General features: G+C 43.5%; 1 protein-coding gene across 4 annotated transcripts in view; it reads right to left on the bottom strand.

Moving 5' to 3' along the window:
• SLC23A2 (solute carrier family 23 member 2) overlaps positions 1–13,209 on the bottom strand; it is a 107,061-nt gene that overhangs the window by 32,802 nt on the left and 61,050 nt on the right. For all 4 annotated transcript variants that reach the window (XM_037495102.2, XM_037495082.2, XM_037495091.2 and 1 more), the window contains 3 exons: positions 12,060–12,158; positions 4,024–4,140; positions 2,820–2,977 (listed from right to left, as the gene is read on the bottom strand). In XM_037495102.2, the coding sequence (XP_037350999.1) occupies positions 2,820–2,977; positions 4,024–4,140; positions 12,060–12,158 (374 nt within the window). The remainder of the gene's footprint in view (positions 1–2,819; positions 2,978–4,023; positions 4,141–12,059; positions 12,159–13,209) is intronic.

The raw sequence follows: 13,209 nt of genomic DNA, 5'->3' as shown, positions 1-13,209 counted from the left end.
TGGGTGCCAACAGGGACACAGATCTGTATTTACAAAGGGAGTGTCCTAGGGGTGACGTTCTGCCTTTATTCTAGAGCACCTTTTGTGTTTCTGTAGTCTAGTCAATATTATAGATGTCCTAAAATATGTCTGGGATTTTGTAGAGTATGAGTAATAGGAAAAGGCCTTCAGTCCTGCTTCTTGCAAACAGAGACCTTCAAGTCCCCACAGGACACTGCTGCAAACCCCCAAGCTTCCTTTCCGCTGCCGGGTCTAGACTCACTTCAACAAGCCATGGCCAGTCCAGTTACCCAGCACCTTAGGCAAATGTGGTTCCCAAAGCAACAGGGGACTGAGTTGGTGCTTTTCCTCTTTTCCCTGAATCAGAGTGTGGGCACCGCCCCATACTTCGACAGCCACAGGAAACCCATGACCTAAGACAAAGCCATACCAGTGCCCCTCCACACGCCAACCCACCCCCAAACAGCACACAGTCGCTGATGTGGTTACTGAGTAAGAAGCACTTCCCCATCTACAACTAAGCTAAGGGGGACCACTGCATCTCACAGTGCCCATAGATAAGGGCGGGGCTTCCCTGGCGCTTCCCATGAACAGCCAGGGAAGCTGCTCTCCCTGAGCCCCTGGGCACGAGCACAGACACACGCACCTTTGTGAGCCCGCGTGAGCGAGTCCCAGCGCACACGCCGCTGCTCTACTTTCTGTCCCTGGGGGATCCCCGATTGTGTCAGGTCCCTCCCCTGCTTTCTCAGTACAACCGCCACTTGGGTGGGGTGCAGGGTTAACTGCAATGACCCAAGAGGTTCTGTTTAGGTCCTGTGCCCCAACAATGGGCAAGACGGTCCTGAATGGGTACCCCGACCCCCAAGTGAGAGTACTTATCTAACAGTCCCCCAGCCCTCCCTGCGGTGTTGCCATTAGGCCACTGTGCCACCAGGACCAGCTGGGCGACTGGTCAGGACCACATCCCTGGCATGAGACCAGACCGAGCCACACACAGTGCGTGGCTGTACATAAACACATCGCTCGTGCCCCCTTCAGATCAACTAATACTTCCCAACCACAGGCACAGCCCAAATTTACAGATGGTTTGTGCGACCAGCTCCCCGATGAGTCAGCTGTTTACAGAACAGAACATTTCCCCAGAGAACTAGTGCCTGGGTACAGGTAGGACTCCCGAGTCAGCCAAAAGAAGCAGCTTAATCCACCCTGGCCTTGAAATGCAGAAACCTGAATCAAAAAAATGAAGATGGCAGCTCTCCTGCCCACCTGTGACTGTGCAGGTGCCTCTCTTTCTCTCCTTTTCCTAATAAACCTCTCCTTTTAAAATGTACAAAAAAGAAGAAGAAGAAGAAGAAGATACTGCCAGTCAAACTGAACTGTCTGGTTCTAAGAAAGGAACCACAGCCTCCCTGATATCCAGGAACACTCCTCCTTCCCTAGGCAGGTGAAGCTACCGAGCCCCACCCTCGCAGAGCCCCCTTCAGGTAAGGGACCTGCTCAGCAAGGTGACTGCGGGCGGCCCTGCCAAGGCTGGCCCTGCAGCCCATAGCGCATATGGCTTCATTCTATCTGCAAGGAGCGGCTATTTCCCTCCCTGGGACGCTGCCTGAGGTGCCAATCCAACACCCGACACTGCTCACTGCTGTCCCAATATTCTCCTGCCCCCTACCTAAGGGGAAAACTCCAGGTCCAAGAGAATCCTGACTCACTGGACAAGTCCACAATTCCCAAGTTGCCTTCTGTGCCGGTTCCCTCTCGCTCCCCTGCAGGAAAGGCAAAGGTTTTCCTCAGATTGTCTCCAAAGAGCAAAGGAATACGGCTGCTCCTCCCCCTGAGAACAATCCTCTCCCAGAAGATTCCACTCCTTGAGCAGAGAGCTGGGGTAAGGGAAGAGGCTGCGCAGTGAAGAGGGCAGAAGAAGGGACAGGAGAGGACGAAGCCAGCCTGCAGGAGAAGGCAGGAGGGGACAGATCTCTTCCTTCCTGGACCAGCTCCAGGCCCATGTAAGCTGAGGGGTGGGGAGGCAGAGGGGAGCCAATCAGAGCCTCAGCAACAAGGAGGGATGCACCATCCAGTGGGGAAAGACACAAAAACAAAAAAGGACAAAGTCGAATCAAAGCCACATTAGAAGAACGTACATAGACGCAGGGGCAGGAACTCGGAGGAGAGAACGCAGGCTTCGGGGAGCTGGGGGCTCCCCACAGAGGAGGGACAAGCAGGGACTGGGAGGATGCGCAGTGCATACAGGTTACTGGGGGCACAAGCACAGGCGGGGAAAACAGCAGGGCCAGCTCAGGAGGCAGCTCACGCCAGGGTGAGTGTGGGAAGGGGGTGGCAGGGCTGAGAGGTAGGGCTGGAAGGCAGGGGCACAGACAGCAAGCCTATAGACTGGCACATCCTGGTTTTTAACAGAGCGTGAAGCTGAGCACCAAGGAGGAAGCTGCAAATGCTAGAAAAACAGCACAGGGGAGTCTGGTGAAGATAGTAACATGGGCGGCTGGGAAACCAGCGGGAACCTAGTCCTGGCCTGAACTAAAGTAATGAGGGCAGGGAGAGGGTGCTGGAGCCAGGCTGACCTGCCCGGGGTGGGATGGAAGGAACTGAGAGGGAGTCTGAGTTCCCAGGTTGGACAACCAAGTGACTTGGTGCCATCCACCAAGAGAGGGAAAACAAGGGGTTTCTTCTAGAGCCACTGAAATGCTCCCCCCATCTCCTCCCCAGGCCAGGAGTCGGACCTTCCAAGCAGCCCTCAATGAACAGCTGGCTCCATGCCTTGTGGGCCACTCAACTCAGCTTCCCAACTTAGCACCCAGTCTCACCTGCACCCAAACGTTGTCTGCAGCAAAGTTGTGATTCCCACGCAGAAGAAAATGGTCCCAATGAGCTGGCTGGTGGCCCACTGGTCGAACCCCACACACATGGCGTCTGCCAGCAGGAAGGGCACGGCGATCGTGCCGCTGAAGCAGGTCAGGTAGTGCTGCGGGCGACAGGCGAGATGGACAGAAACCATAAGCCCCTCCTCAGCTGCTTCTGAGGCTAGCCTAACTCTGTCCCTGTGGGTTTTCATTTTTAAATAATCCACATGAAGACTTGCTTTGTTTTTTAAGGTGCACACTCATACCTTAGGCCAAACCTTATTTCTTTTTCAGCATTTCTCCTTCCTACTACATTCTCGTGCATTCTCACTCACTTGTATTGTTATTTATTACTCTAGTCTGCACAAAAGGTCGACAGATACAGCATGGCCTCAAGTGAATAACCTGTCTGGGCAATGAGACGAATTCTCTTCGCATCTGAAACACCTCGGGTTGGGCTGATCACTTAAACTTGGGGACAGAGTCTGAACTAAAACCACCAGAGCAGACATAGGCCAGGGAGGTGTGTCTGGGGAAAAGAACCTCATGCCTTGTCCCCCTTCTCCACAAACCTCATTTCAAGCTGTAACTGGGGTGGGGGATATAAAGGATGGGCAAGAACCCAAGATTCCACTTGTCCTCCCACATTGTCCCCCAACCACCCCCCGAGAAATCTTCCCTAGTCTGCCTCTGTCAGAATTTGCAACAGGAAAAGCAGCTACCATTGTCAAGTTTCTCTTCCTTTAAAAATAAGACTGAAACCAACATGGCACTTTCTCAGGTCACTCCTATTTCATAGCGGAGTTGACCACACTTATGGCTGTCCAGAAATGGGAGATGAAAACTAATTCTTCTTTTCTAATTTTCTCCTTCCTCTATACTTTTTTCTGTGTCTCTTCTAAATTTTCTACTTTGAGTTACTTGCTTGTTCCCCGAACATCTTCGCTCTATTCTCTGGTTAACCTGTTTCTCCTGTTCTTCACATCCTTGCACTATTTTGAAGCTGATGTCAACAATTCCCACTCATCATTCTTAAAGAGCAACTTATAATTTTTATTGACAACTTATATAGTTGTCAATAAAAATTGAAGTTGTATGTTTTTAAAAGTCCTGATAACAGGCAATTCAAGCATCTGCTGGTGGTTATACCATAAAGGAACCATCTTACCTGCAACCCCAGGAATATGCACAGGTACCAGGGAGGCACATCCTCTATGGTGTAAATCATGTCAGACCTCTGGGGGTCCAGACTGCCGGTGCTGTCCAAGGTCTCTGCCAGAGAGCTCTACAAGTGAGAGATGGGAAAGGGATAATGTAATTAAAGCAAGAACTGAAGTTAACTCAGTTGAGTTCAGGCCACTGTTACTAAAAAAAGGACTTCATAAAGCAGCTTCCACTCTTGTGTAAAAGTAAGCCCTGGCTACCTAAGAGGTAATGCTCAGCACACTTGTTCCTGGGCCAGTCTACCATCAGAGTTTGGGAATCAGTAACCCTTGGCATCAATTCAGCCCCCAAAGCATCCAACTTTCTCAAAGCTTCTCCCCAAGATGGGGACCTCCTGTGTGGAGAGAGATTCCTAGGTAGAGAACACACAGTGATACCCTTGGATGCATCCCTGGATGAAGAAATGTTATAAAATGCAAACAACTTTAAAAAAAAAAAAGATTTATTTATTTATGCAAACCACTTTCTAAAGGAGTACTAACCAGCCCTTCCCACCCCATCCAGGCCCTGCTTTCGCTTTGTATGTCAGAATACAGCCCTGAGATGTCCTACCAAACACTGCAGCTCAAACACAGTGGTGACTGAGAAGGAGGAAATCCTAAGTGGAGGATCCAAATAAGTGATCAATCAGGAAAAAAAACCTAATTATAATAAAGTAAAAATCAAAATCAACAGGCAACTATAAATCAGAGACATACTACTATGGGAGGGGAGGGGAGAGGGAGTAGGATCAAAACAAGGGTGGGAAGAGCACAAGGGATCATTGATAGTTCACGGGTGAATGGAATTTTATAGGGACCATAACCAAGATGAAAATGCATACACTGTATGCAGACTGCGTCACCTCTGAGCTTGCCCAGTATCTGGCCACACAGAAAACTCAAGGCAACACCAAGCTTTCCATGTAGCCTTGCTCTGGTAGTTAAAAATGAAAAATTATGCAAAAAATATACAAAATAATTTAAAAAAAAAAAAACAAACTGAAAATGTGTTGAGCGCAGATGACATTTCTTTATTTCCTCCCAATCATTAAAAGAATTTTTATTTGTATTTACTTTTTTCAAAAATTTTTTTATTGAATCAATATTGTTTCACACTGTTGTTTCCATAACAGAAGTGGAGGGTCGCTTCCAGCCCCCTCTTTTCAGGCATGGTAGCCACAGTGCACCCATCACCACCACAGGTCCTTGTCCTCTCTCCTCTTGTTCTCATTTCTCCTCTTCTCTCTCCCACTCCCCATCTGGTTGCCCCATTCCACAGACAGGTTTCAAGGGCCTGTTTTTTGTGTTTTGTTTTTTTTTTAATGTTTGGCTTTATCTGACCCCTTGTTTTGTTTTTCTATATTCCACACATAAGTGACATCAGTCAGTATTTGTCTTCCTCCTTCTGGCTGGGTTCACTTAATATTATCCTTTTCCAGCTCCATCCATGTTGTCATGAATGGCAAGAGCTTATCTTTTTTTTGAGAGCTGCGTAGTAGTCCATTGTGTATGTGTCACACGTTTACTGAAGAATTTTCAAAACATTAAGAGCGGCACGTTTTTTCCAGCCATGGTCTCCAAGATGGCCAGACACTTTATAGTTCACACACTTCAGTCAGCTTCTGCATCACCTCTGAGCTTGCCCAGTATCTGGCCTCACAGAAAACTCAAGGCAACGCCAAGCTTTCCAGGTAGCCTTGCTCTGGTAGTTAAAAAGCCCTATGAACACCTTCTCAGAATCTGAGATGCTCATCTTTTTTTAACCTAACAAAGTGCTGAACAGGAAACAAAATTAAAACATGTTCCACAAAAACAGGTCAAAATGACATTGTGACCTAGACCACATCTAACCAAACTTGAGCCCCTTAGTACATTGGGTCTGGTCCACCAAAAGCTGCTGACTCCAAAGGTTTGTCGCATAATTTCCATGCACAGGGAGCTATCTGCTTTCCCAGGATCTGGAGGCCAAATACCTTTGAACAAAGGAAGTGATGCAATTCAACCTCACCTTCTAAAGCCTAAAGGTAAATGTCTGGTGTGAGCTGACATTTGATCTAATCCAAATGTGGACTGAATATGACCTTTTTCACAGAACTTTTTCTGCAATTCAAACAATGGTTATTGACACATTTGCATTGCTGGATGGGTTAAAATAGATGGTGTGTGTTGTTTAAAATTTTGTAGGTGAGGTGGTTGAGAAGTCACACGTGTGTGAGGAGTGTGATGTGTGGTGATGTGCAGTAAAGACAACCCTGAATTAAAAAAAAAAAAAAAAAGTTTGGCTCTTGCCTGATACCTGGGACATAAACTCTTAAGCCCTTGGTACAGCCTTACTCTTAAAGATGTATTTGTTCACCTTAAGCCTTGAGTTAAGCCTTGATCCCAAATAGTTTACACTTGCAACGCAATTTATGTAGCAGCCTTGGGCCATGTGACCAGATCAATCTTTCCTATATGACCGATTCCCAGTAAAAACCCTGGATACAAAGACTTGGGTGGGTTTCCCTGGTTGACAATACCCTGAGTACTGGCACGTATTATTTTTGGGAAATGATCTGGTTTGGGCCATAAGACTCCACTAGGAGGGCAATTAAAAACATGCGTTGGTGTCTCCTGGCCCAAGCCCTATGGACCAGTTACCATTGTTGATTTTAATCTGTGTTCTTTCTCGGAAATAAACTACAGCCACGAGTATTAACAGCTTTTCTGAATCTATAAACCCTAGCAAATCACTGAACTCTATTTGGAAATCCTCAACACAGGTGTTGGGACTCCCCAAGCTCAGCTGATCATTCATTGACATGCTGCAACTATGTATAACTGGACTTACTACACAAGGGAAAAGCAACATCACCTTGTCTATGGCCTCACAGGAGAAAGTGTTACTGCTCACAAAGTCACAGTAAGAAATTAGAGTAATGCTACAATTACTACTGTAAGCAATATTATTCTATCAGTCCCAAAATAGCTAGTTTTAACTATCAAATGCATGAACAGAACTTAAGATTTTACATTTTTTTTTTTTTAAGCCTGGATATGCTAAGATACAGTTAAGCACACGTATGTACACACAAAATATAAATTTCTGCTTGTGGTATTAATGTGACACAGAGCAGGTAACTCTACCATCAAGGGGGCCAGTAGCTCCACACATCATGCTGAACTGTCCTCCCTGTGCCAGGAGAAACCTATTGGGTCCTGTGAACACTGTTGCTGCACTCAGTTATAACTTCATGAAAAACATGACCCTCTAAAAGATTGAGAAAACAAAAAGTCTCCAAGAACAAGGTTTCTTTATAAGATGACTGTGTTAATAGTTTAATGACATCATTTTTTGAAAGACTTTTTCAACTTATTCTAAGGTCTGAAATAATCTAAAGAAGAAGAAAATGATCTGTCCTTCAAAGATTGATGAGCTCAAAACTCAGTTTCAAGCTTGGAGCCTTTAGATGGTTAATAATTTCCAATCTCTTCTTTGGTTATTTAATCTAGCCTGGTACTACTTGGTCAGCTGTAGTCCCTTTTCCTGTCAGAAACAATCTCCTCAGAGTAGCAGCGAGCAAACTCCTATAATAAGCTAGATAGAATATGTAAACGAATGAGTGTGGTCATGTTCCAAAAAAACGTATGTTTTAAAAAGCAGGTATTGAACAAGATTTGGCTTGGAGGCTGTCATTTGCCAACCCTGCTGTAGCTTCGAATTAATTACCATAAATTGGAGTTAATACTCTGCTACATTTCCTTTCTCTCTTTTCACATTACTAGTGTGTATGTCTCATTTTTGTCCTTTACCCAGTCCAAGGATTAACTTCATCTGTCTTTTTAAAGTAACAGCTTTTGCAGTCCCATTACATATGGCAGATTGATTACATGTGTAAAAATACACAGGAGGTATAAATATGACACAAATCCACAAGGATAAAGAGAACAGGAAAAAGAAATGAGGTTAGCACATTTTTGGACTATGGAAAGCACTTGGATGAGTTGTGATCTATTTTGGATGGGGAAGGACAATGCCACCATGGAAGACAGAGAGGGAAGGTGTGAAGGAGACAGCCAGCTGACCAGCAACCGTCCAGAAAGGGCCTCTGCTTGGAGGCACAAGACAAGAGCGGAGATGGTGAGAGGATGAACTTTTATGCCGAAAACCAATGAGCTACCCTGTTACTCACTGCTGCAGCCAAGCTTCAAAACATGAAAGTATATTGTTCAAAGGATGTAAACCAGAAAGGCTTCAGACTTGGCAATATTACATGAGGTTAATTATAAAAGCATGAATGGTGGCATCTTTGTCTACTTCTAGAATGCCAGAACCCAGGCTTATACTTGCAATGCAATTTATGTAGCAGCCTTGGGCCATATTACATGAGGTTAATTACAAAAGCATGAATGGTGGCATCTTTGTCTATGTCTAGAATGCCAGAAGCCAGGCTTATACCCTCGGGAGGAGACTATAAGATTGCTTATCAGATGCAAAGATAGGACACTGATATGTGAAGACCCCACCTGGTTACCCTGGTTAGACCCACCAGTACACACTCCTCACTCACGAATACTACATTCGCCTTTTCAACTGTCTCACCTGAGAACAACAAAGGACATCTCCAAAATTAAAAACCAAAAAAGGGTAAATGTAGTTTGAAGAAAATGTCTTGTTTTTTAAACCTGTATTTACACACAAAATATGTATTTTGAACACAGGAAAGCAAATAATATTTTTTAAAGTTTAGAACAGTAAAAAAAATAAGGTGTTAATTAAAAAATTTCAATGAAAGATCTGAAAGTCAAAGATATCTCCCCAAATTAACACATACAAGAAATAACAGCTTTTAAAAAGTCAGAATAAAGAAAATACAATGCACGCATTAATCAAAGAAATAAGAAATGTCCAAGAAGCCAAAAGGACATGTTTACAAATTAGAAAAACTCGGCCCAGTAGTCGGTGAATTAATGAAAACAGATTCAAATATTTTGAAAACTCAAAACAATCAACCCTATTGAGGGAGACCTTAAAAAAAGAAATTGAAGGAGAGGCCAAAGGGGGAAAAAAAAAAATCCCAAACCATGAATTGACAGAATTAGAACAAAGTAAAAGGAAAAATAAGGAAAAAGGAAATTAGGAGCACAAGAGAAACAAAAAACAGTAAGGGTCACAGGTTAGAAATGGGGACTTTAAGAGGAAAAAGAAGAGAGAAGTGATAGCTAGAGAAGGCAAGAAATCTGAAATATGCATAGCTGGAGTGTTGTAGAGAACCCAAATGAAAGAATAGACTGGAACTAATATCTGAAGATGTAATTCAAGACAACTTTTCTAAAGTAATATGAGCCTTGAAGGTAAACATTGGAAATGCCAGAAAAGCTGACTCAGAATGGTCAACATCATAAACACTACCAACAAAGTCACTCTGTGCCAAGGAATCCACAAAACAAACAAAAGAAAGGGGGGAAAAGATGGTGTGGTTTCTTCCAGCTACATCCAATATCAGAAAACGGGAGAGCAGCAACTGCAAGTGATTCAATTATTTTTCAAATTGTGTTATGTAACTTTTCAAGCACATACAGAGATAGAAAGAATACTGAATGCCTACTCCAGCTTCAAGTGTCATCAATACTCTTTTCTTGTTTAAATTAGTCCCTACGGGCCTCCCCAGTGGCGCAGCGGTTGAGCGCTGGGTTGCGAAGCTACCAGCAGCCTCTGCAGGGCTGGTTCGATCCCTGGCTGCTCCCCGGCCACCGGAGGAGGGTCCCACAAGGCTCCCAGACCTCTCCAGCCGCCCGCTGCTCCCCTCAGCAGTGTACTTCGGTCCTTCTGCCTGTTCTGCTCCCCACTCTGGCTTGGTGAATTCTCTCACCCTCCTGTGCTTCTGACTGTACCCAGTGCTTGTATAAATAAATAAATAAATCTTTAAAAAAATAAAATAAAATAAAATAATAAATTAGTCCCTACCCCATTTCAACTTTACTGGAGCAGGGTAGGGGGTTATTTTAAAGCAAATCCCCAAAATAGATCATGCGTCTGTAAACAAACAGGTTTATCTCTTCAGCTGATAATGAGTTTAGAAAACAACCACAAAGTTCACATGCTGATCAAATTAACAATTCCTTCTTTTCAATTAAGCAGAACAGTCACAAAAATTCCATCAAAAAAGAAAAAAACACTTCACACATTACAGATAACATTTTCTGATGATACTGCAATAGACCTAAAAAATCAATAACAAACTCTTCTCCACCTGGAAATTTTTATATGCTCCCTTGAAGCACAAAGCGGATGAGGAGAAATTTTGGAAATACAATCCAAAACAGACTATTCACAAGAGGAATAATAAATTACATATTAAAATCCACTGACTACAGGCCAAGGGGTGCTTAGTGGGAAAGATACAACCTGCACACTTATAACAACAACAAAAAAAAACACGAAGCACCACTGGTGCCTTAATAAAAGGTAGCTTAAAGAAAATCTGCAGAATTCACACAACTTTAGCTTAAAATACAAATTTCAAAATTAAAAAAAGAAGTATCGGTAACAAACTTTATGGTAACTGCAACTACACAGCTGAAACCATGAGCAGCAAAAGACTAAGCAAGAAGGGGAAATTCAAGGGGAGACCCTGTCACGACCTGACTTGTGACTGCTTTGGTGTCTGGGGATCTCTGGCTCCCAAAGCCTTGTGTAATTTTACACTGTCATTTGTTCCTCACAATCACCCTGGGAAGTTAGAAAGGCTGTCCTGACCCCACTGAGAGATAAGGGTCTAGAGACTCTGCATAGGTAAGCGACCTGCCCAGTTGCTGAACAGACAGGCTGTGCCCAAAGGCTGCATCTGCCACCACATGACAGCACCTCACACAGAGCAGAGCTGCTTTCAGTCATTACCAGAAACAGCTGCTACTTTCAAATTATGACGGCAGGTCTGCTGCGGTACATTGCAACCATTTCACACTTGTGTAAACCAATTTTATGAGGCATCTATACTTATATTTCAGTAGGAACATAAAAGCCTTTGACTTTGTTTATTTAACTCATTTTTGTTCCAAATACCTATGAAGTTCAATTCCCTCAACATTCCTAATTTAAGAATCTCCATGATACCAAGGTAAATGCTCTGGGGGCTACTGGGTGAGGGTCCCAATGCTATCCTATGGATAATGGCAGACATTACCCTTCTGGTCCATTCAGGAATAAAATATTTTGAGGGAATTCCAAGATGGGAATCTTGTAGTTAGCATCACATTAACCAGCAGTTACCATTAAGAACATTATCTGACAGCAGAGAAGTCATGATTTTTATAAAGTGGATGTATCATAACAAATAGCTAGCTATATATAATCAGGCCATGTCCCGGGCACCCAGTTCCCTTGACTCTTCTGGAACACCCCATCCACAGTTTCCTCATCATTGTTCCAGGGGAGCTTTTCTAAGATGCCATCTGAAAAGCAAGATCCCAAAGGGCAGCATCCTCTGGAGTGACCTTTTCTTTGCATAAATTCAAGATAGCGGAGAAGCTATTTCATTTTCTTCACCTCTAAAATGGAAACAGTGACATCTTTCTAATGAGGTTTTTGAGAGGACTGAATGTGACGGGCTGCTTGAAGCAACCAGCTACTGGTCTCGACCGTAAGCACAATAAATACACGGTAGCTTTTCTCACTATCCTCATCATGCCACAAAATGAGAAAAACGGCCTGTGAAACTGGAAGATGCCCAGAGAATGAAGTACTTCCCATGGGGTCTGAGTCATGTTCACACCTAGACCTGATACCTGGCTGACATCCTGGCTGAGGGCTCTTAACAGCCAGTCTGGACACCTCTAGATGGACCTCAGCTGAACTGCCATTGAGACCAGTTAAAAATTCCTTCTATTGTCATTATAAAGAGAACACACCTACACCCCTACCCAGAGGGCAGAGACTGATCCCAGGGAGGGCACTCTGGTCCAGCACAGGAGCTGAGAGCAGCAGTGGGGGAGGAGCAGCAGGTGGGGGTAGAGGTACCTTTTCTGCGATCCCATTTTCTGTCGTGTAGATTGCCATGAGCTCGGTGTCCTCATTGTCCTGTTCGCCGCTGGACGTGGCACCTCCATTTATCACCACCTGAAGAGAAATACTCTGCTCAGAGGCTGTTTTATCACGTTGGGCTATACGGAGATATTGTTCCTAAGAGAAATTCTCCTAAGAGGCAAAACTGCATTTTTCATCTATTAAATTAACCAAATTTTAAGTTTTCTTATATGAAACTCCTGCCAAGGTCGTGCTCCATCACTACCCACACGTGTGCTGTTGACGGAGACAGTCGTATGCCAGTTTCCTAAAAAGAATTATACATTCTTAATAACCTCCCTACACTTAGTAAGGGATCCAGAAGAGTCACAAACCAATATTTTTTTGCTTAAGGGGCAAGGAAAGCAGTAAATGGACACCTTCTCACACTTACCCTTCTTTAGTATTTAAATCTTTTATAACTGATATTTATTTGTGTGTAAATTATGTGTTGCTATTTCAAATAGACAATAAAGAAGACACCAAAGAATTAAAAGTGGTTGTCTTTAATCTGTGGGATCATTTTACCTTCATTTCCCCTTTATATATTTTGGTAATTTTCTGTAATGAAAACAACCTAATTTTACGATAGGCAATACATTAAAAGCCTAAAGATCCAAGCAGTATAAGTTTGAATTGAGGAGGTCCAGGGAGATTTCAATCCACTTATGCTTATTCTTGATGAAATCAGGCCAGCAAAAACTTGAATCTCATTCAAGGTCAAACAGATTATTACCCAACTGTGAAGCTAATTTTAAAGGTATACCAGAGACCTCAAAACAGTACAAAATTCTTACAGGGCAGACTTTTGGTCTATCACTTTAAATAATAATTTGCTTTTAAAAAGATCCTTGAAATACTATTCAGCAATCAAAAAAGATAAATTAATGCCATTCACAGCAACATGCATGGAGCTGGAAGGGATTGTGTTCAGTGAAATAAGTCAGAAGGAAAAAGAAAAATATTGGATGGCTTCATTTATAGGCGTACTATAGTGGAACCAAATAAAAGATTAAGAAAAAAAATAATAAATAAAAAATCAAAATTAACAGGCAACTATAAATCAGAGACATTCTGCAGAGGAGGGAGAGGTATCAAAATAAGG

Source organism: Talpa occidentalis, unplaced genomic scaffold (genome assembly GCF_014898055.3).
Source record: "Talpa occidentalis isolate TD23 unplaced genomic scaffold, MPIMG_talOcc4v2.1 talOcc4.10, whole genome shotgun sequence".
NCBI lineage: Eukaryota > Metazoa > Chordata > Mammalia > Eulipotyphla > Talpidae > Talpa > Talpa occidentalis.
This window is presented reverse-complemented; position numbering and strand designations above follow the sequence as displayed.